Source organism: Leptodactylus fuscus, chromosome 3 (assembly GCF_031893055.1).
Source record: "Leptodactylus fuscus isolate aLepFus1 chromosome 3, aLepFus1.hap2, whole genome shotgun sequence".
NCBI lineage: Eukaryota > Metazoa > Chordata > Amphibia > Anura > Leptodactylidae > Leptodactylus > Leptodactylus fuscus.
Window position 1 is genome coordinate 40,594,836 of NC_134267.1, and position 23,470 is coordinate 40,618,305.

The 23,470-nt window shown below is 41.5% G+C and overlaps 1 protein-coding gene across 1 annotated transcript in view; it reads right to left on the bottom strand.

Annotated features, from left to right (window-relative positions):
• The window catches only part of CHGB (chromogranin B), a 36,470-nt gene extending 13,259 nt beyond the window's left edge, over positions 1 to 23,211 (bottom strand). The window contains exons 1-3 of the mRNA XM_075267422.1: positions 23,068 to 23,211; positions 10,240 to 10,283; positions 1,611 to 1,704 (exon numbers count right to left, since the gene is read on the bottom strand). Coding sequence (XP_075123523.1) covers positions 1,611 to 1,704; positions 10,240 to 10,283; positions 23,068 to 23,116 — 187 coding nt within the window. The 5' untranslated portion in view covers positions 23,117 to 23,211. The remainder of the gene's footprint in view (positions 1 to 1,610; positions 1,705 to 10,239; positions 10,284 to 23,067) is intronic.
• Between the last annotated feature and the right edge of the window lie 259 nt (positions 23,212 to 23,470).

Genomic DNA, 23,470 nt, shown 5'->3' on the forward strand with positions numbered 1-23,470 from the left:
TAATGCAAGTGCAAAGAAAAGATTAGAAACAATCTCTACATGTGATGAATAAGGAACAAGAATAAATAAGCAGTCTCTTAAGTCTTTCCTGGAGGAGCCATTTCTGATATCCCAGATACCAAGGCAATTCAGTGATAGCCAGTAGACATTATAACTTCAGATGAGCTAGCTATTGTGATGTGTGCAGAGTTTCATAACTCCCAATCCTCCCTGTTGGAGATGGGTATAGACTAGGTTTGCCATAGACTTATCTAGACAAGTGTCTATATAGTGCACTTAACTCTTCATATCCCAGACTAATAATAACAAGGCTCCAAGTGATCTCTCAGTGTTAATAACAGATGCGAATGTTGCCTCGTGACCAACAGTGCAGGAATAACTCGCTCTCCAAAACCTAAAGCAAAACTGAGAATTTGCTAATTAGGTTGAAACTTAGAAGAATAAAGAGAAGGAATCCAGCTAAACCATTAAATTAACCCTTTCCAAGACAAGGTCACTGCTTGAGTAGGCTGAAAGCGTAAAGGGAATAGGAACGTGTGTTCCAGTTCTGCACAGAGAGACTGGTGGGGGAGGGTGAAGCCCAAGATATTACTGCTGCAGCCCATATATTTCTGATAGCCTAAGAAAAGAGACTGGTGAGACGAGCGCTATTTCTGATTCGACCAGAGCCTTTAAGAGTAGACCTTGCTTTACCACAGGACAGATTGGGCCATCCTGGGAGTATATAGTATTGTCAGAGAGGTTGAGAAGTTGGAGTTATTGGCACACTATGTGATTACTCTGAGAATACAATGCAGGAAACCATCACCTGGCTCATCCCCACGCTCACAGTGGAACTGCACCTCCATCTTTTATTGGAAGCTGTTTTGGTTGCCACTGTCATCTGTAAAGTTTCAACCTGTTTTCATTTGCAACCTGTGTCTATGCCTGCATTTACCCTAAAGGTGCCTTCCAACTACCACCTAGCTAAGAGAGAGCAAAGACTACCAAAGATGTGCCAGAAGGAACTACTACCACCATCAGTTACATTGCAGGCCCCCTCAGCTCTGCACCAGCTCTGGAGGATCTGGTTGAGTCTACGGCCACCACGAATGACACACGTTATTTCTACTATAGTTAGGATTCGTTATTGAACTGAGTTCCTCCTCCTACAACCATCTAGAGTGGGGTCCTGGGAAATACTTGGACAGCACCCTCGATAGATACCAAAGTACAAATGGGGCTACCCTAAGACCCTCCAACTAGTCATTGGAGGGACCTATATATAATCTACATGATCTCCCCATCATATAACAACTACTCATGGAGTTTTCAGCTATTAGTGTTTCCTGCTCCCACTTACATTACACAATAATGTCAAGATGCCATAATATTCTCCATATTACACTTGTAAATCCAAGAACATCTCAAGAGTTTGATGGAAATGGATTTCCAGTAAGAAGAAATTATCCAAATCTGGAAGGCTTCAGTGCTAAGATTTGTCTCATACTGGAGACTACAACCTCTAATGAATGTATTCTGAAGAGAAATGTAGTTATAATTTACTACGACATGTTCTTGGACACTTATCGGAGCTGCCTGGCCAAGAAGTGATGATTTCTAATACTCACCTTTTTTTAGGATTTCTTTACATTCTGGGTCGATTGGTGGAGCGTTGGGTTTTGCCAAAGCATTTGACAGCACTTCAACGATACAACGTGTTACCTAGACATAGAAGGTGGAAAATACGTTATCAGATGCATAATGTATATAAGTTTCTCAAATAATTAATGAAAACATAAATTAAGATGAAGAGTTTCGCAAATGATATAACAGGACATCATTGTCATTGTTTCCAAGAGTATTAATCGTGACACCAGCAAATGTTGGGTAGTAAATTTGGCATTTGGTATAATAAATCCTTATACTGTGTGTTATGCAGTGTACACATAGAGTCCATACTATAGGGTGGGCCATAAGTGTGGATATACAATGTGATTGACGTGTCACATGACCCCCTTCCCATTGGAAAAAGTATAGTTGAATCCAAACAGCTCCGTACAGATGGTTGACCCCCTATCGGTCATATATTTATGACCTATGCTGAGGATAAGCCATAAAAAGAAGAAACCTGGACATCCGCTTTAAAGGGAGGCTACCACCTTCCCCTTACCACCTCTTGCCGGTGCCACCCCATGCAGTAAGCGTTGAACCTCACACTATTAGAACATCATTCATCCTACATGAGGGGCACAAGCATTGCTCCCAGAGCTGAAGCCCCGCCCCTAGTGCACCATTGGTCTCATCTGCATAAGACTTCATAGCAGTTTTTCAAGGATAGTGAAATTCAAGGACGCATGGACATGATAAAAGTGAAACATTGAGCTTTACAATATATGTAATGCAAGTGCAAAGAAAAGATTAGAAACAATCTCTACATGTGATGAATAAGGAACAAGAATAAATAAGCAGTCTCTTAAGTCTTTCCTGGAGGAGCCATTTCTGATGTCCCAGATACCAAGGCAATTCAGTGATAGCCAGTAGACATTATAACTTTTCAGATGGCCGCCGTGGGAGTCACCTGTCCTCAAATGTTTCCCCCCCTCCCATGTACTAATATACCACAAACATTAAGGTGATATCAGCAACCACTTCCATTTTTCTGGGTGTATCCATACTTATGGCCCACCCTGTATACATACTGCAAAATGGTGCCTCTGTCCAGCATCCATAGAGCCTGTCACAATATATAGATGAAAATGCACCTCCCCCAGGAAACACAATAGACTTTTATGTAGGCATAAGATGGCTTTGTGTAAATCCTTAGGTGTCAAAACGAATGGCACAAAACACAATTTAAAGGGAGTCTGTCAGCACACATTGAGATATAAACTAATCCTAGTAACTTGTAGGACTGTCAGCAGGGTTTACAATGATGTATTTCTTATTCAGGATCTCTGCTCCATTGTTGCAGAAATCAACCTGTGATCCCTATGTAAATGGGCAGAAAAGGGATTTCCATCAATGGGCTTCACTATCTGCTGCTGCTAACTGCGAGTTGACTGACATCTCTCTCCTCAGCCTCAGCACCTAGGTACTGTGCAAGTCTGATGATGTCACACTGCACCAGATGGGGCTTCAGATGGGGCTGTCATCATCAGACATGCACAGGACGGCGCTGAGCAGCATTAGCAGCAGCAGATAGTGAAGCCCATTGCTGGAAAGCCACATCCCTAAAAGGACGATATTACAAGAATGGAGCAGCGGTCCTGAATGAGAAATACATCATTGTAAACTGTGCTGACAGCCCTACAAGGTACCGGGATTAGTTTATATCTCAATCTTGTGCTGACAGACTCCCTTTTACTCTGCTCGACCACCAGCAGAGTTCTCAGCATTGTAATGTTTTTGGGACCCCCCCTCCTCCCAAGATAGATCACAGAACATAAAAAGTGACCCCTGCTATAGTCAGGTTTTTGGTTACCTCTACAATGACTACTAATGACTCCGACCACGTATACATGACGCAAGTCTGAGGAACCAAAACAGGGATTTTTTCTCAGGTTTCTTGGTAGTTTTTACACTATTTATGCTCTCAATTAAAACTGCATTTTCTAGGCTGATTTAGAAATTAGAACATCTGCTCCGGGTAGGAATCCAATTTACTCTGAAGCTTCTAATTTTCATTTTCACCTGATAACGCATAATGTATCTGTGCAATGAAAGATGTCTCTAGTGTGCAGGAAACATGTCTTATATAATGTATTAAAGGGGTTTTCTGGGGTGTAGCTATTGATAACCTGCCCTCAGGAGACTTTATCTGTATATAGAACAACAAATATCAGCTGGTAGAAGATCCCGCAGTGTTCGGGGCTTTTCACAATGCTGTGCTTGGTATTGCAGCTCAGCCCTATTCACTTTAATGGGGCTGAACTTCTACTGTACCAAGTGACCAATGTACAAGACGTCAACAGCACAAGTAACAGGCCAAGTGCTTTGGAGCACCATGACCTCTTAATACAGCTGATCAGCAGGAGTGCCAGGTTTTGGACCCCCACCAATCAGCCAAGGATAGGTATTAAATATGCAAGTGAAACTGCCCTGTGTGAATCTGGGCAAAAGAGTAACTAAAAATAGTTTTAACATATTATTTATATGAAAAGTTGATGGATATAATAATCTGCAGCTTGTCAGCCATGGCTAAGAGCAGGTGTTGTCTTCTTCAGGCAGCTAAATGACATCTACACAAATTCACCCATCTACATGTCCAATTACCTATCAATTGGGTTTGACAGGAACATAATTGGCTACATTCAGGGCCAGATGTTCTGCTGCATCACAATAGAAGACATTCGCTTTCTAGCAGCCTAAGACGGTAGAGCCAGTGGCAAGCAAGTGCACAGCCAATAAGATTATTGATTTAACCCCTAGCTGGTTTTACATTGATTTTTGAGAAGGTGAACCATGAATTAGCTTGACATATTTAGCACAAGGGACCCTTCATACTATGCAATTTTGTTAATTTTGTAGTAAATAGGAAGTCATGATATCGTCAGGAGACAACCATAGTTATTATTTAGCAAGCAGCCATTTATAAATGTCAAGATGATATTGTCAGCACTTAAACTGTTAGTCATGCTACATTTCCTTGGAGAAAATCTTCCATTTCTACTGGTTTCCAAAATATAAAGACAGAACTACTAGAAATGGGTGAACCTCCCAAGATTCATTTCATTTCTAGTTTGGGTGGCTCGGGTCACTTATTCGTTTCGAGTTGAACAAGTTCAGATAGAATTGGAAGTAAAATTATTATACATAGTGCAGAACACTGCCAGGGCTCCTAGGAACCTATCTATAAAACATAGTGTATAATACTGTCAGGACTCCTAGGAACCTATCTATAAAACATAGTGTAGTATACTGCCAGGGCTCCTAGGAACCTATCTATAAAACATAGTCTATAACACTGTCAGGGCTCATGGGAACCTGTCTATAAAACATAGTGTAGAATACTGTGAGGGCTCCTAGGAACCTATCTATAAAACATAGTGTAGTATACTGCCAGGGCTCCTAGGAACCTATCTATAAAACATAGTCTATAACACTGTCAGGGCTCATGGGAACCTGTCTATAAAACATAGTGTAGTATACTGCCAGGGCTCCTAGGAACCTATCTATAAAACATAGTGTAGAACACTGTCAGGGCTCCTAGGAACTTATCTATAAAACATAGTGTATAACACTGTCAGGGCTCATAGGAACCTGTCTATAAAACATAGTGTAGAATACTGTCAGGGCTCCTAGGAACCTGTCTATAAAACATAGTATAGAACACTGTCAGAGCTCCTAGGAACCTGTCTATAAAACATATCGTAGAATACTGTCAGGGCTCCTAGGAACCTATCTATAATACATAGTGTAGAACACTGTCAGGACTCCTAGGAACCTTTCTATAATACATAGTGTAGAACACTGTCAGGGCTCCTAGGAAACTATCTATAAAACATATCGTAGAATACTGTCAGGGCTCCTAGGAACCTATCTATAAAACATAGTGTAGAACACTGTCAGGACTCCTAGGAACCTATCTATAAAACATAGTGTAGAACAATGTCAGGGCTCCTAGGAACCTATCTATAAAACATAGTGTAGAACACTGTCAGGACTCCTAGGAACCTATCTATAATACATAGTGTAGAACACTGTCAGGGCTCCTAGGAAACTATCTATAAAACATATCGAAGAATACTGTCAGGGCTCCTAGGAACCTATCTATAAAACAGTGTAGAACACTGTCAGGGCTCCTAGGAACCTATCTATAAAACATAGTGTAGAACACTGTCAGGGCTCCTAGGAAACTATCTATAAAACATAGTGTAGAATACTGTCAGGGCTCCTAGGAACCTGTCTATAAAACATAGTATAGAACACTGTCAGAGCTCCTAGGAACCTGTCTATAAAACATAGTGTAGAATACTGTCAGGGCTCCTAGGAACCTATCTATAAAACATAGTGTATAACACTGTCAGGGCTCCTAGGAAACTATCTATAAAATATAGTGTAGAACACTGTCAGGGCTCCTAGGAACCTGTCTATAAAACATGGTGTATAACACTGTCAGGACTCCTAGGAACCTGTCTATAAAACATAGTATAGAACACTGTCAGAGCTCCTAGGAACCTGTCTATAAAACATATCGTAGAATACTGTCAGGGCTCCTAGGAACCTATCTATAATACATAGTGTAGTACACTGTCAGGACTCCTAGGAACCTATCTATAAAACATAGTGTAGAACACTGTCAGGACTCCTAGGAACCTTTCTATAATACATAGTGTAGAACACTGTCAGGGCTCCTAGGAAACTATCTATAAAACATAGTGTAGAATACTGTCAGGCCTCCTAGGAACCTATCTATAAAACATAGTGTAGAACACTGTCAGGGCTCCTAGGAACCTATCTATAAAACATAGTGTAGAACACTGTCAGGGCTCCTAGGAACCTGTCTATAAAACATAGTGTATAACACTGTCAGGACTCCTAAGAACCTATCTATAAAACATATCGTAGAATACTGTCAGGGCTCCTAGTAACCTATCTATAAAACATGGTGTAGAATATTGTCAGGGCTCCTAGGAACCTATCTATACAACATAGTGTAGAACACTGTCAGGACTCCTAGGAACCTATCTATAAAACATAGTGTAGAATACTGTCAGGGCTCCTAAAATCATTAAATTAACATGTGCTTAAAATGGCCAATTGGGTCTGATCCTGTAGATCCAGAATACCCTGGGACCGAAGTGGTTAACCATTGTAATATAATTCCTATAATTATTGCTAATATTGGGCAATCTAAGATCTGAGTTCTATAACATTTCACCAGTTTCTATATAGCTGTGTCTGGTAACGTCTTCCCATCTCCTTCCCGTGACTCATCAGCCCTGGTGACTTGTGGCCCTCAGGAAGATACAATACAATTATCTGCCAGTAATTGGCAACATATTTCATCAACATTTTAATTAAGTTCAGCTTGAGATGTGTAAAGTGAAGATGTGCACGAGCTCCGAGATCAAACACTTCTACATCGTTTCCTCGTACATGTTATTTTTAATGATCTCCATAAATATAGCAAGAAAGAAACTGAAAAACTGGAGGTGTCGAGGCCGAGAAGTAATGAAATCAGCGAGACATGAGATACGTATGAAGCTGGTCTAGGATATGTAAGGTGTAGAAACAAGGCAGAAGGTGTTAACGGGAATGTCTTGTCTATTTTATTGTCGTCTAGAAGATAGATGAGAGTCTTTAGAAGAGAAATGGGGCCATTATGTTTTACATCTTGTATATAATTGTTTCCTTGAGGTGCGGCCATATTGTCCTGTATTGTCTGGACAGAGTGTGCAGCAGGGTGTGTATGCTTTATGGCAGCTGCAGAAAAATGTCAATAGACTATTAAAGTCTCCAGGAAGAAATGGGGTTAAGTTCTTTCCCCAGAGACTGCAGAGTGACAAGGAGGATGTATATATAGGCATACATGGGTGTAATATACAGCAGCGTCCATCCTTACCTCTCTTTATGGCTGGACTTGCTCAGACATGATGACTAGCTTTTCAAAGCAACATGATATTGCAATGTTTTATCTCAAAATGTCTATTGTATATGTTTTATGTGAGGTCACCTAGTGGTTGTGTTGTTAGTTGCAGCATGGCCTGGACAAGGGAGTTATGAAGAGGGGCAACTTTCGTCAGGGGATATGAAGACTGGCATGGAATACACCAGTCTTCATCAATCTCCTCCTTGACCGTCTTTTTAGTCCTTTATTATTTGCAGAGATTCTATATTCCGCCTAGATGATGTTCTGTTACTTGGCGTAATATAACAGGGACAATGTTCTTGTGCTTCAAGTAACAGAAAATATCCAATTAAGTGTCCAACTTTTATAGCCCATTTATGTAACTCATGGGAAGAGTAAAAGGCACAATATTTCAACCTGACACCGTATGTATTGCTGTAGTTACGGAGATATATGGCACATTATTGCTCTGACAAGCGGAGGTCATCATGGTAACGTTCTTACTAGGAAGAGGTTATATATTATTAGCGCTAATGTACAGAGGGAATATCCTCATCCCAGGTCAGCTACACATCATGTGCCATAAGGATAATAGTGCTGTCCATGTAATGCTAGGACTGTATGGAGGATCATTGTGCAGGCGCTCACAAAGGGATGGAATAATATGGGCTGTTCAGTATTACCCCTTACAAGGTAGGAGGGGTGTTGTATTATAAAAATGAATAAGGGCTTCATATCTTCTAACCGTATAAGTTATCAACTGCTATTTGTTGCTTGCATTATCCCTGTAAGAATAAGTTCACATTGGCTTCTTTTAAGTCCGTTGTTCTAATCTGACATAGGATAATAATAATGGACTGACAAACTAGTATGACAAATACAGACAGAGATCTCTCTCTTTACATCCATCACCATTCACTGCTATGTAAAAAGCGAGACAGAAGATAAGAAATATTTTTAGACAACAAATTTAATCCCGTATGCAGGACTTTACCTTCTGTCTGAAAAGGAAACAAACCAATGGAAGAAATCTTCAATCTTGATTTTAACATTACAGAGAAGGACGATGAAGACAGATGGAATAGGCACCGTCTGCAGCCATCATTCTATTACTTTGTCAGTCCATTGTTCTGATCCTATGAGGGATCAGAACAATGGATTTAAAAGAAACCAATGTGATATCATTATTTCTATGCTGCCATCTCTCCTTACCCTGTTTTGTGTATAGCACAGACATTGGAAGTGGCGCTGTACAGCCGATTGGTGTGGCAGCCACTGGTCAGCCTCCTACCATTCAGGTGTTTATGGTTTATTCCTGCACAACCCCTTTAATTGTTACAGTACAAGGCTCCAGGATTTCAGTCTGGGAACACAGTGTGAGGGTTATAGTCTCTCACAGTCTTATAAAAGTAGCTCATGTGGTTCATGATAATAAGTATTAAAAAAGTTAAAAACACTTCCTTTTATACCTACTTATGTTGGCTCTTTTTTCTGGGCCACTTCTAGATTTTTTCCAGGGACATTTTAAGTTCCTGAGCCATCCTTACACTCAGGGTGAGGGACAGAATGTATTGACTATTAAGGATAGAGGGAAGGCACTCTTGTGATTTCACTGTTGATACAAATTTTGTGCTTGAAATTCATTTAGTGTATTACCCTTGTTCTGTGACATCACCATATACATTATACCACTACTGTGACATTACTATGTACATTATTCCTCTACTGTGACATCACCATGTATGCTGTTCCCACTATTCCACAATTATGACATCACTATGTACATTATTCCACTCACATGACATCACCATATCTTTCTATTGTTGTGACTGGCTGGGCTGCAATATTTACCAGCACAATAAGAAAATGCACGGCCAGCTGAAAGTGCTGATATATACTGAGACAAAGAGTATATTCTTATATTATATTGTAACTCTCCATCACTCTCTGGTTTTGGCAGTCCAGTATTGTTGCCAAAAATCCGCCACATAGCTACTGCAGCCAATCTCCGACATCAGTAGATGACCGCTGACTACCAGACATGACCACTGACTATCAGACATGACCACTGACTACCAGACATGACCACTGACTATCAGACATGACCACTGACTATCAGACATGACCGCTGACTATCAGACATGACCACTGACTACCAGACATGACCACTGACTATCAGACATGACCATTGACTATCAGACATGACCGCTGACTATCAGACATGACCGCTGACTATCAGACATGACCACTGACTACCAGACATGACCACTGACTACCAGACATGACCGCTGACTATCAGACATGACCACTGACTACCAGACATGACCGCTGACTACCAGACATGACCGCTGAGGCCATGATTGTGGCAAGTCAGTTAAGTCTTGTAGAGCAGTGAAAAGGACTGGAGCCCGGCTGCTGATATGGCGGGGAAATAAGAGATGAGTCTTCTTTTTTTATTTTCCACCATTTTCTACCTTCAGCCAAATTTTTATTTTTTGATCTTGAAGCTTGAGTCTGATATTGTATAGATGCCCAAAGTTATATATGTAAGGCTAAAGCATGGGAGACAGCAGTACAGAATAAAATACAGAAACAGAAACAGGACTGTACCACAGTAACAAAGTAAGATAGTTATACAGTAACATAATAACACTCTAATATAGTAACATAATAACATAGTAACATACCATCTCTTCCGCATGTATTCCTTTTTCAAGCGGAGCAGCATGTACTGTATTGGGAGAATATATAATATATTAGTATAATATTACTATGTCATATCTTATACAGCATGTGTCATCACATCTACAATGTATCATCACATCGGGGCAATTATTAACCATAATCCATTCTTATTTCAGATAATATCAGGTCAGTCAAGTAATGTATTATTATTCACTATAAATAGTGGATACCTTCAGTTACAGTAGGTGACAGATCGTATTAAAGGGATTGTTCACTTGGGGACTACAATGATGAGCTTTAATCTGCATGGAATCCATTATTGTGTAATAATATTTGTGTAGAAGTTGTAAAGAGAAATTTCCCTGTTGGAATAAATGAAGTTTTCTATTCTATTCTATTCTATTCTATTCTATTCTATTCTATTCTATTCTATTCTATTCTATTCTATTCATCAAGTGTCCAATACCCCTGCAGTTTATTATGTAAAAACATACAATTGTAAGAAGGCTCTAGAACCATGTTTAGCCATCTCTAGCCTGCATACAAGATGAGATACATTGTAGCATGGAGGTATACAGGTTCTGTATGGTATTTTGAGACATATTTGCCCACAGACGTTGCAGCTGGGCCTGTAGATCCTGCACACTCATAGGTTGCCAAAGCTAATGCCCCACCCGGTCCAATAAATGATCAATCTGGCTACAGTGCAGGTCAAGGAAGTGTTCTAATCCGGCATTCCTGGAAAATCCTTGCTGTGTGTGGATGAGCCCTGTCCTGCTGAAAACTGCCAGCTAGAAGTGCTGCCATGAGAAGTGACACATGTAGCCGCAAAATGTCCTGCACATGTCACTGAGCTGTTAGTGCCCCATTACTATGTGATGGCTCCCCACATCACCACACCAGCACTTATGGCAGTGTGTTACTCCACAGCAGGATCAGGATTGAAGCGCCCATGAGGCCTCCAGAATTAAACCTGGATCCCAATTCAAACCTAGATTCATCACTAAACTCCAATATAACTCCAATCGAATACAACTCCAAGACAACACCAATACATTACAACTCCAATACAATACAACTCCAATATAACTCCAATACAACTCCAATCGAATACAACTCCAAGAAAACTCCAATACTATACAACTCCAATATGATACAACTCCAATACAACTCCAATCCAGTACAGCTCCAATACAATACAACTCCAATATAATTACAATACAATACAACTCCAAGACAACTCCAATATAATTCTAATACAATACAACTCTAAGACAACTCCAGTACAATACAACGCCAATACAATACAACTCCAATATGATACAACTCCATAACAACACAACTCCAGCAGTTAGCAGTCCAGGTTTCTAATGCATGATAATAATGCAGACAAAGGTAACGGTATCTGCTATATATGGCAGGACATGTAATATGGGCTGTGAAACTAAGTTTCCTTGTTCTAAGTGCCTGGAATAGGTTCAGGCAGAGTCAGGGGTATGTAATGAAGGGGCCACTGTGTCTGGAGCAGTTCATGCCAGTCAGCAGTTCAAACAAGGCTCTGTCCTGGTGTTCTGTCTGGGCCATCCGGAGCCTATTCAGTATATGCGTGTGCTAAGATAGCCACTGCTCCCAACACCAGCAAAGTAAGTAAGACCTAGACGGCAGGCGATTCATCCACACAACCATCTCACATTGTTCAGTTTAATGATGCGCCTAGTCTAAAAGTCTGTCAACTTAGCGAAATATTTGTTTTTGTAAATGAGTGTATATGGACTTATCAGGTCCTCCAAGTTAGGAGACACTCTTCATAACTGTTCTTCACTATTGGAAGACTCCAGACACCCCTTAACATTATCTTGTAAAAGAAAGCAAGGACAGAAATAAAAAAATTGTCTATTTATGTTATTTTGCTAATACAAACCTCCAACCAAATATATGTATATAGCTGTATTATTAGATTCCCCTCCCCCGCTGTGTTCTTACTAGCCTGCCAGTAATTATTCACAGTACATCAGGCGACATCTGTACACTTTGCTGTGACTAGCCATGTAATTGTAATGAGTGCACTGGTAATTCCAATGCCCAGTCCTTACATCTAACCAACATCTTGTTACATAAGCCGGCAGCTGGGATCATCGCTGCTACATACAAATCCTGATCTCATCTCCATTTTCTCTGCACTCGATGGAATATTTATTGGAGTTATTTTATTGACTATTTTGTTTACTTCATAAGAGACTCCGATTTAATTTAACTCTTCCATATTTACCTTCCACCAACACCCTACATGTAAACCTATAGGATGCGACATTGCTACAAGCTTACTGTACACAGCACTGCATGCACCAATGTTTCTGAAGTGCACTGGTGTGCACCGGCCTGTCTGTATTGCACTACATTGCACCTGCTTCTAATAATCCTACTAATATTATAAATGTGAAAGTTTGGATGTTTGTTCCTTAATCACGCAAAAACATCTGAATGGATTTGGATGAAATTTGTCACATCAATTAACACATAGGCTAATTTTTATCCCGGTAAATGACATGGCTTCACAATTGTTACGAATTTATGTTTACACTAGCCTCTACCCATGACTTCGTCTCCAGGTTGTTGGCATCTATGATCCACCTATATTCAGCAAATTGCTGCCATCGATGGTTTGCCTGCTGCGGTGTTTCAGCAGCTCTTAAGTTGTCTTGCTGCTGAACTTGTTCCTCGCACCGTGCCTGTGATTGTTCCAGCATCTGGGACGCCATATAATGAGTGTGTTGTTGGTGTTGATGATCCACCTGCGCCGGAGTTTTGACAGCTGTCAAGCTGGCCTGCCGCTGAACGCATTCCTCGCGTCGTGCCCATTATTGTTCAGGCATTTCAGCATCTCGCTGGGAAGCCAGATAATGAACGTGTTGTTAGCGTTGATGATCAGTCTGCTCCTGCATTTCAGCAGCTCTCCAGTTGGCCTGGAACTGAAGTTGTTCTTTTAACCTGCCTATAATTGTTCTGGCATCTCAGCAGCTTGCTGCGAAGGAATATAATGCATGTGTTGTTGGCGTCGATGATCCCCCTCAGCTCCACTAGAGGAGAACTGTGTAACTTCTGGCTACCTTCATAGCTCTCATCGTTTGCAACAAATTAGATTTTCTTTTTCCCAGCATGTTTCCCTGCCAATTTGGATTAAAGGTGTTTGCCCATTTCAGTTTGTCTGCATTGCCTGGATTACATCAGATAATATGCAAAAGTATGTACACAAACCACTGAGATAAGCTGCTGCAGGAGCAGTGTAATATAGTATGTGAACATAAATTCATAACAGTCGTGAAGCCGTGTCATTTACCGGGATAAAAAGTAGCCTATATTTTAATGGAGGTTCCAATCTATCTATGTGCTGAATTTCATTCAAAGCCATTCAAACGTTTTTGCGTGATTGGGGAACAAACATCCAAACACACATAATATTAGTAAGATACTATATTACACTGCTCTTGCTGCCAGGACTATCAGTTTATTGCACTTTGCTGATAAAGCCAGGTCTGTTATCTCTCTATGCAAACACACAGATAACACTGAGTCCATTGTGCACAATGTGTGGTCCAGACAGTGCTGAGATACTGAGATGGGAAAACACCTTTAATCCAAATTGGCAGTTTACCAATTTCAAACATGCTGGGAAAATAAAAATCTAATTTGCGGCAAAATTCTAAAACAATGACAGCTATGAAGGTAACCAGAAGTCAACAGAGTTATCCTCAAGTGAGGTGGACATCGGCGTCAACAACACACTCATTATATGGCGTCCCAGTGAGTTGCTGAGATGCCAGAACAATCACAGACACGGCGCGAGGAATAAGTTCAGCAACAGGTCAGCTGGAGAACTGCTGAAATGCCGCAGCAGGTGAACCATTGATGGCAGCAATTTGCTGAATATAGGCAGTTCATTGATGCCAACAATACTCAGACGAAGTCGCAAGCAGAGGCTAGTATATATATATATATATATATATATATATATATATATATATATATATATATACAGTCCTATGAAAAAGTTTGGGCACCCCTATTAATCTTAATCATTTTTAGTTCTAAATATTTTGGTATTTGCAACAGCCATTTCAGTTTGATATATCTAATAACTGATGGACACAGTAATATTTCAGGATTGAAATGAGGTTTATTGTACTAACAGAAAATGCGCAATATGCATTAAACCAAAATTTGACCGTTGCAAAAGTATGGGCACCTCAACAGAAAAGTGACATTAATATTTAGTAGATCCTCCTTTTGAAAAGATAACAGCCTCTAGTCGCTTCCTGTAGCTTTTAATCAGTTCCTGGATCCTGGATAAAGGTATTTTGGACAAACAATTCAAGTTCAGTTAAATTAGATGGTCGCCGAGCATGGACAGCCCGCTTCAAATCATCCCACAGATGTTCAATGATATTCAGGTCTGGGGACTGGGATGGCCATTCCAGAACATTGTAATTGTTCCTCTGCATGAATGCCTGAGGATTTGGAGCGGTGTTTTGGATCATTGTCTTGCTGAAATATCTATCCCCGGCGTAACTTCAACTTCGTCACTGATTCTTGAACATTATTCTCAAGAATCTGCTGATACTGAGTGGAATCCATGCTACCCTCAACTTTAACAAGATTCCCGATGCCGGCATTGGCCACACAGCCCCAAAGCATGATGGAACCTCCACCAAATTTTACAGTGGGTAGCATGTGTTTTTCTTGGAATGCTGTTTCTTTTTGGACGCCATGCATAACGCCTTTTTTTATAACCAAACAACTCAATTTTTGTTTCCAAAATGAAGCTGCCTTGTCCAAATGTGCTTTTTCATACCTCAGGCAACTCTATTTGTGGCGTACGTGCAGAAACGGCTTCTTTCTCATCACTCTCCCATACAGCTTCTATTTGTGCAAAGTGCGCTGTATAGTTGACCGATGCACAGTGACACCATCTGCAGCAAGATGATGCTGCAGCTCTTTGGAGGTGGTCTGTGGATTGTCCTTGACTGTTCTCACCATTCTTCTTCTCTGCCTTTCTGATATTTTTCTTGGCCTGCCATTTCTGGGCTTAACAAGAACTGTCCCTATGGTCTTCCATTTCCTTACTATGTTCTTCACAGTGGAAACTGACAGGTTAAATCTCTGAGACAACGTTTTGTATCCTTCCCCTGAACAACTATGTTGAACAATCTTTGTCTTCAGATCATTTGAGAGTTGTTTTGAGTAGCCCATGATGCCACTCTTCAGAGGAGATTCAAATAGTAGAACAACTTGCAATTGGCCACCTTAAATACCTTTTCTCATGATTGGATACACCTGGCTATGAAGTTCAAAGCTCACTGAGGTTACAAAACCAATTTTGTGCTTCAGTAAGTCAGTAAAAAGTAGTTAGGAGTATTCAAATCAATAAAATGATAAGGGTGCCCATACTTTTGCACCGGTCAAATTTTGGTTTAATGCATATTGCGCATTTTCTGTTAGTACAATAAACCTCATTTCAATCCTGAAATATTACTGTGTCCATCAGTTATTAGATATATCAAACTGAAATGGCTGTTGCAAACACCAAAATATTTAGAACTAAAAATGATTAAGATTAATAGGGGGGCACAAACTTTTTCATAGGACTGTATGTATTAACTATTAGAGTGCAGATATTCAATGTTCATTCAATGTATATATATGCTTGTATATCTCTGCAAGATAGTTTGACAAAATAAGTGTGTGTATGTGTATGTGTGTATCTATGAACAGTTTAAGAACAGCTAACGTCAAAATATTTCCTTACGTGGGAGAAATTTGTTCTAACTCTTCCAAACATCACCAGACAAGCCTTAAAGGACTGTTTCAAACTTAGATCTTGGTATATGAAGAAACAACTATGTGGTTGTAAAACATTCACCGTATAAGGGTTTTCTATTCTCTATCTATAATTTTTTTTATATTTTTTTACTAGCCTCTGCCTGGGACTTTGTCTGCGTATTGTTGGTGTCAATGACCTGCCTATATTCAGCAAATTGCTTTGCCTGCACCGGCATTTGGGCAGCTCTTAAGCTGTCCTACTGCTAAACTTGTTCCTCACACCGTGCCTGCGATTGTTCTGGCATCTCAGCAGTTCGCTGGGATGCCATATAATGAGTGTGTTGTTGGCATTGATAATTCTCCTGCTCCAGCATTTCAGCTGCTCTCAAGCTGGCCTGCCACTGTACTCGTTCCTCACGCTGTGCCTGTGATTGTTCCGGCATCTCAGCAGCTCGCTGGGACGCCATATAATGAGCGTGTTGTTGGCATCGATGATCCCCGTCAGCTCCACTTGAGGAGAACTCTGTGACTTCTGGCTACTTTCATAGATGTTATTGTTTTAGAATTTTGCCACAAATTATATTTTCTTTTTCCCAGCATGTTTAAAAATAGCAAACTGCCAATTTGGATTAAAGGTGTTTTCCCACCCAGTGTGTCAGCATGTTGCCTGGAGCAGATCAGATAATATGCAAATGCTTGTACACAATGGACTCAGGGTTAGCTGTTTGTTTACATAGAATGATAACAGACCTGGCTTTATCAGAACCTGAGATAACTTGCTGCAAAAGCAGTGTAATATAGTATGTGAACATAAATTCATAACAGTTGAGAAGCCATGTCATTTACCGGGATAAAATGTAGCCTATGTTTTAATCAAGGTTACAAACTATCTATGTGCCAAATTTCATTCAAATCCGTTTTTGCGTGAAAGAGTAATAAACAACCAAACATCCAAATACACAAACTTTCACATTTATAATATTAGTAGTATGCTCTCTGATGGCACATGAGGGGAGTTAGGGTGTCTCGGATAAGCTTTTATATCCCAGAAAACTGTGGATCTCTTTCTTTTTACATTTTGGTGACTAATAAAAAGACATTTTTTTTTTTAAAAAAAATGGACAAGCCCTTTAACCCTTTTAGGCTAAGGCCCCATGTTGCAGAAAAACTGCTTTTTGTTGCAGATTCTAATGCATTTTTGCTTTAGCCAAATCCAGGAGTACATTGAGCCGAAGCGAGAAGTGTAAGAACTTACTATGTATTTACCATTCCTTTTGTAGCCACTCTTGGATTGATTGGTTGATATGCTGGTTCTGGTGACACTAACCTATCTATCTGCAGAGCTGGGGTGATGTGCTGAGTTCTGGTGACACTAACCTATCTATCTGCGGGGCTGGGGTGATATGCTGGTTCTGGTGACACTAACCTATCAATCTGCAGGGCTGGGGTGATATGCTGGTTCTGGTGACACTAACCTATCTATCTGCAGAGCTGGGATGATGTGCTGAGTTCTGGTGACACTAACCTATCTATCTGTGGGGCTGGGGTGATATGCTGGTTCTGGTGACACTAACCTATCTATCTGCAGGGCTGGGGTGATATGCTGGTTCTGGTGACACTAACCTATCTGTCTGCAGGGCTGGAGTGATATGCTGGTTCTGGTGACACTAACCTATCAATCTGCAGGGCTGGGGTGATATGCTGGTTCTGGTAATACTAACCTATCTATCTGCGGGGCTGGTGTGGTATGCTGGTTCTGGTAATACTAACCTATCTATCTGCAGGGCTGGGGTGATATGCTGATTCTGGGGACACTAACGTATCTATCTGCAGGGCTGGGGTGATATGCTGGTTCTGGTGACACTAACCTATCTATCTGCATGGCTGGGGTGATATGCTGGTTCTGGTGACACTTACCTATCTATCTGTAGGGCTGGGGTGATATGCTGGTTCTGGTGACACTAACCTATCTATCTGCAGGGCTGGGATGATATGCTGGTTCTGGTGACACTAACCTATCTATCTGCAGGGCTGGGGTGATATGCTGGTTCTGGTGACACTAACCTATCTATCTGTAGGGCTGGGGTGATATGCTGGTTCTGGTGACACTAACCTATCTATCTGCAGGGCTGGGTTGATATGCTGGTTCTGATGACACTAACCTATCTATCTGCAGGGCTGGGGTGATATGCTGGTTCTGGTGACACTAACCTATCTATCTGTAGGGCTGGGGTGATATGCTGGTTCTGGTGACACTAACCTATCTATCTGTAGGGCTGGGGTGATATGCTGGTTCTGGTGACACTAACCTATCTATCTGTAGGGCTGGGGTGATATGCTGGTTCTGCTGACACTAACCTATCTATCTGCAGGGCTGGGGTGATATGCTGGTTCTGGTGACACTAGCCTATCTATCTATCTGCAGGGCTGGGTTGATATGTTGGGTCTGGTGACACTAACCTATCTATCTGCAGGGCTGGAGTGATATACTGGTTCTGGTGACACTAGCCTATCTATCAATCTGCAGGGCTGGGGTGATATGCTGGTTCTGGTAATACTAACCTATCTATCTGCAGGGCTGGGGTGATATGCTGATTCTGGGGACACTAACGTATCTATCTGCAGGGCTGGGGTGATATGCTGGTTCTGGTGACACTAACCTATCTATCTGCATGGCTGGGGTGATATGCTGGTTCTGGTGACACTTACCTATCTATCTGTAGGGCTGGGGTGATATGCTGGTTCTGGTGACACTAACCTATCTATCTGCAGGGCTGGGATGATATGCTGGTTCTGGTGACACTAACCTATCTATCTGCAGGGCTGGGGTGATATGCTGGTTCTGGTGACACTAACCTATCTATCTGTAGGGCTGGGGTGATATGCTGGTTCTGGTGACACTAACCTATCTATCTGCAGGGCTGGGTTGATATGCTGGTTCTGATGACACTAACCTATCTATCTGCAGGGCTGGGGTGATATGCTGGTTCTGGTGACACTAACCTATCTATCTGTAGGGCTGGGGTGATATGCTGGTTCTGGTGACACTAACCTATCTATCTGTAGGGCTGGGGTGATATGCTGGTTCTGGTGACACTAACCTATCTGTAGGGCTGGGGTGATATGCTGGTTCTGCTGACACTAACCTATCTATCTGCAGGGCTGGGGTGATATGCTGGTTCTGGTGACACTAACCTATCTATCTGCAGGGCTGGAGTGATATACTGGTTCTGGTGACACTAACCTATCTATCTGCAGGGCTGGGTTGATATGTTGGTTCTGGTGACACTAACCTATCTATCTGTAGGGCTGGGGTGATATGCTGGTTCTGGTGACACTAACCTATCTATCTACAGGGCTGGGGTGATATGCTGGTTCTGGTGACACTAACCTATCTATCTTCAGGACTGGGGTGATATGCTGGATTATGGGGACACTAACCTATCTGTAGGGCTGGGGTGATATGCTGGTTCTGGGGATAGTAACCTATGTATCCGGTGACAGACTCCCTTTACTTTGTAATTTTATGTCCAGGCTCTCCCTCACCAGCAGGGGTAAGAAAAGGTCTAGAATTTGAGATTTGTTAAGAGAACATGCACCTACTTGGCCAGGTATAGTTGTTGGGTGGACATGAGCAAACCATTCAGCTGGCAGCTACTTGAAGTGTATGGCCAGCTTTATGACTATGGATGTAAGATGCAGCTGTCTGAATACTGCACACTCAGATGGTCGGGGTAGGGACCACATGGAAGGCTTTGCCCATTATAGGTCCATGGGTTGGTCATGTACCTATGACTACATTGGCAGCGAGTGATCATGTTATAGCAACAGGACAAGTCTTTGGATGGATCGTTGGATAATTCTGGACACAGCAACCAGATAAACAAAGGCTCTGCTTAATATCTACATATTACAATCCTCTTCTCTTATTTATAGCAATATCCACTTACGTTATAAAATATGCATCAATGTCTGAGCCCAACAGCCAAGTTTTCTTCACTGGCCTCCTTGTCTTAAAGCATCAGCTCTGCAGTCATTGCTTGACATTGTGTTATATATGGGAATCACAGAAGTGGCAGCAGGATAAGGGGAGATCGGCAATAACACCGACCTGTGCCTAAATGAGGCCACATCACTGCTGCCCCTAGTGGTGGGACCTGCACACTACACTAAACACAAGTGTGCTGGGCATTATATGGCACATTGGCTGTTCCTACACAGCATCATATAGGTCAATAATGTTATTCACAATGGAAGGATCAAAATTAAGGAGATATTACTAGAAAATTTCATTTGTACTGCAGATATTCTTTACTACCGGGGTAAGATTTATGTATTTAGGGCCATAGGACATCGAAACAAACATATAAGCCCCATACATGATGTGCCTTGGTTTACAACAGAGATCTATAGGGCAGAGATAATATAGAGAACTTATCTATGGTTTATTATTAAGGACGGCACATCCATAGCTAGGGGGCAGTGCTCTTGCTTTAGTATTCCCTTAACTCCTTCATAGATACTTCAATGGGATAACTTTACACACAAGGCATAACCAGGGCTAAAATGGTGTGCCATTGCCTTCCTCTCCAGTTCTAGATCTCCTCTATGTGGAATTTCAGGGGCCAATATAGTATAGACGTTTGACCTTTGATAGATGAATATTAGAAAATGATATGTCTATGGATGTGAATTAATTGTATAACACGTAGGTTCCAATTACTACATGTTGCCAATAAGTTCTGCAGCTCTGTACACAGCATGGTTTGTAACCAGTACATCAGTTGACAAAGTATCTACTCCGGTGTTACTATGGTGTGACGTCTATGAAGACAGGAGGACTAAGAAGAGACCCTGCAAACACAAGGGGAACATACAAATGCCATACAGATTTTACTCTTATTACCGCCAAGACATGGCGATGACCTAGACTGTAGATGGGATAGTTGATACTTGTCCTAAAACAGCTCTAATGGATTGTACCATGAACTGAATGTATCCCATATCCACAGGATTAGGAGATAGTGTCTGATCTGTGATCGGGGGTCTGATTTATCACAAAAACAGGGGTCCAGTATTCTCCCAATTGCATGAAGCCGGAGTCATGGCAGTCCACTGATGTTCCATTCACCTCTAAGGCAAGCACTTTACAACATTTGTCTATCATTACAAGTCCAGTAGAGTTGAAGGGGAAGAGAGAGAGGCTCACAACTGTTGTTATAAACAGGGTAGGGGATACAATATAGTTATGGGAAACCCCTTTAATGTTCTATGTAAGTGGCGAAATATCTCTGTCATGGACTGTCACAGAGAAATCACCAAATAAATACATAATAAATATATTAGGAAGTATTATCGATCAGAATCAGTAAAAGGGATCATTCTATTCCGACTAATAAAACCCATGTTAAATCCTGTAATAATACAGAAGACCAATTATACGGATCTTGTCTTACATGGTCAGTTTATTTGACCAGTACCTTCATTCTTCCTATAGATATGATGATACAGAATAAAACAAAACAATTACACCATATTTTTCCTTCTAAGTGTATGCAACACAAATAGGGAATCCTCCAACAGGTAATAGGATCACACCTATAGCAGAAAACCAGGTCACAGTGTAATATATATATTTATATTATTCTTAGTTTGGGTAATACATCAGATATTCTCCCTCAGCATATTGATATGAGTCTTATGCCTAGTACTGGCGAGCGGCCACAAGATGTCGGTAATATAACTTTTGGAGCTCTAGGCTTATGTCGTGCCCAGCTAAGACATTCACTTATTGCTACCTTGGCAAATATTAAAGCCAAGAGTTTAATTCAGTGAAGAAAAAGAATAAATAGTTTGTCTGACAGTGTTAGTATTGGCAATAGACATCGGTGACATTATATATAGCAGTGTATACAGTATATATAACATAGCAGAATGTAGAAATATTCATCAGAAGTGCCAGATAATGTGATGTTCTTGAATGTTTTATGATCTATGACAGCTGTAACACCATATGAAACCCCTATTAGAGCATTGTTGCTGCCTCACTATATACTGCTGTCCATAGTGCTAGACACTCACTATATACTGCTGTCCATAGTGCTGCTGCCTCACTATATACTGCTTTCCCTAGTGCTAGACACTCACTATATACTGCTGTCCATAGTGCTGCTGCCTCACTATATACTGCTTTCCATAGTGCTAGACACTCACTATATACTGCTATCCATAGTGCTGGAGCCTCACTATATACTGCTATCCATAGTGCTGGAGCCTCACTATATACTGCTATCCATAGTGCTGGAGCCTCACTATATACTGTTATCCATAGTGCTGGAGCCTCACTATATACTGCTTTCCATAGTGCTAGACACTCACTATATACTGCTATCCATAGTGCTGGAGCCTCACTATATACTGCTATCCATAGTGCTGGAGCCTCACTATATATTGCTATCCATTGTGCTGGAGCTTCACTATATACTGCTATCCATAGTGCTGGAGCCTCACTATATCCTGCTTTCCATAGTGCTGAAGTGCTGCAGCCTATTTGCTACTTTCCATGTCACTGAAGTGCTGCTGCCTTACTTTGTGCTCAGTCCCTGGTGCTGATGTGGAGACACCTTACTCTTCCCTCCAGTCCATTGGGCTGAGGTGCTGCTGTCCATAGTACTGGAGGGGGCTGCTTACATGACTGTACTGTCTATGGTGCTGAAGTGCTGCTACTACTTGCTACTGTCCAGTGCTGCTGCCTGCTGTGTGCCCCTGTCCATAGTGCTGGAGTGCCCCTGTATACTGTGTGTCCCTGTATATACGGTATGCCCCTGGATACTGTGTGCCCCTGTCTATAGTGATGAGTCCCCCTGTATACTGAGTGCCTCTGTCTGTTGTGTGCCCCTTTATACTAAGTGCTCCTGTCCATAGTGCTGAGTGCCCCTATACACAGTGCTGGAGTCCCCCTGTATACTGTCCCCCTGTCCACAGCCTCCCCTGTTACAGACCCCATCACTGACCTTCCAGGGCGCCTACCAGGAGGCTCAGCAGGACTAAGACGGGCGGCATCTCCTTGTACAATCCCCCGCCCCTTCCTTGGCTCTTACAGTCGCAGATATTCGGGTTTTTCCTCCTTACAAGGGACTTTCAGCAGCGGCAGTGTCAGTGTCTCCCCCGTACAGGCAATAATAGCAGGCGCTGCTGAGCCCGGCGCTATATAAAGACAAGGGGAGGGGGCTGGGCTAGTCCCTGCATTATAAGCAGCCAAGCAAGATAGCCCCTATATCCTTCCAGGAATCTGCGTCACCAGATCCCCCAAAGAGGCTGAAATCTCCATCTGATGAATTATTGATAATATTCATGTTTTGTGCTGAAGATTATAACACTATGAAGGTGAAAAGCAATAGAATAATAGAATAATCC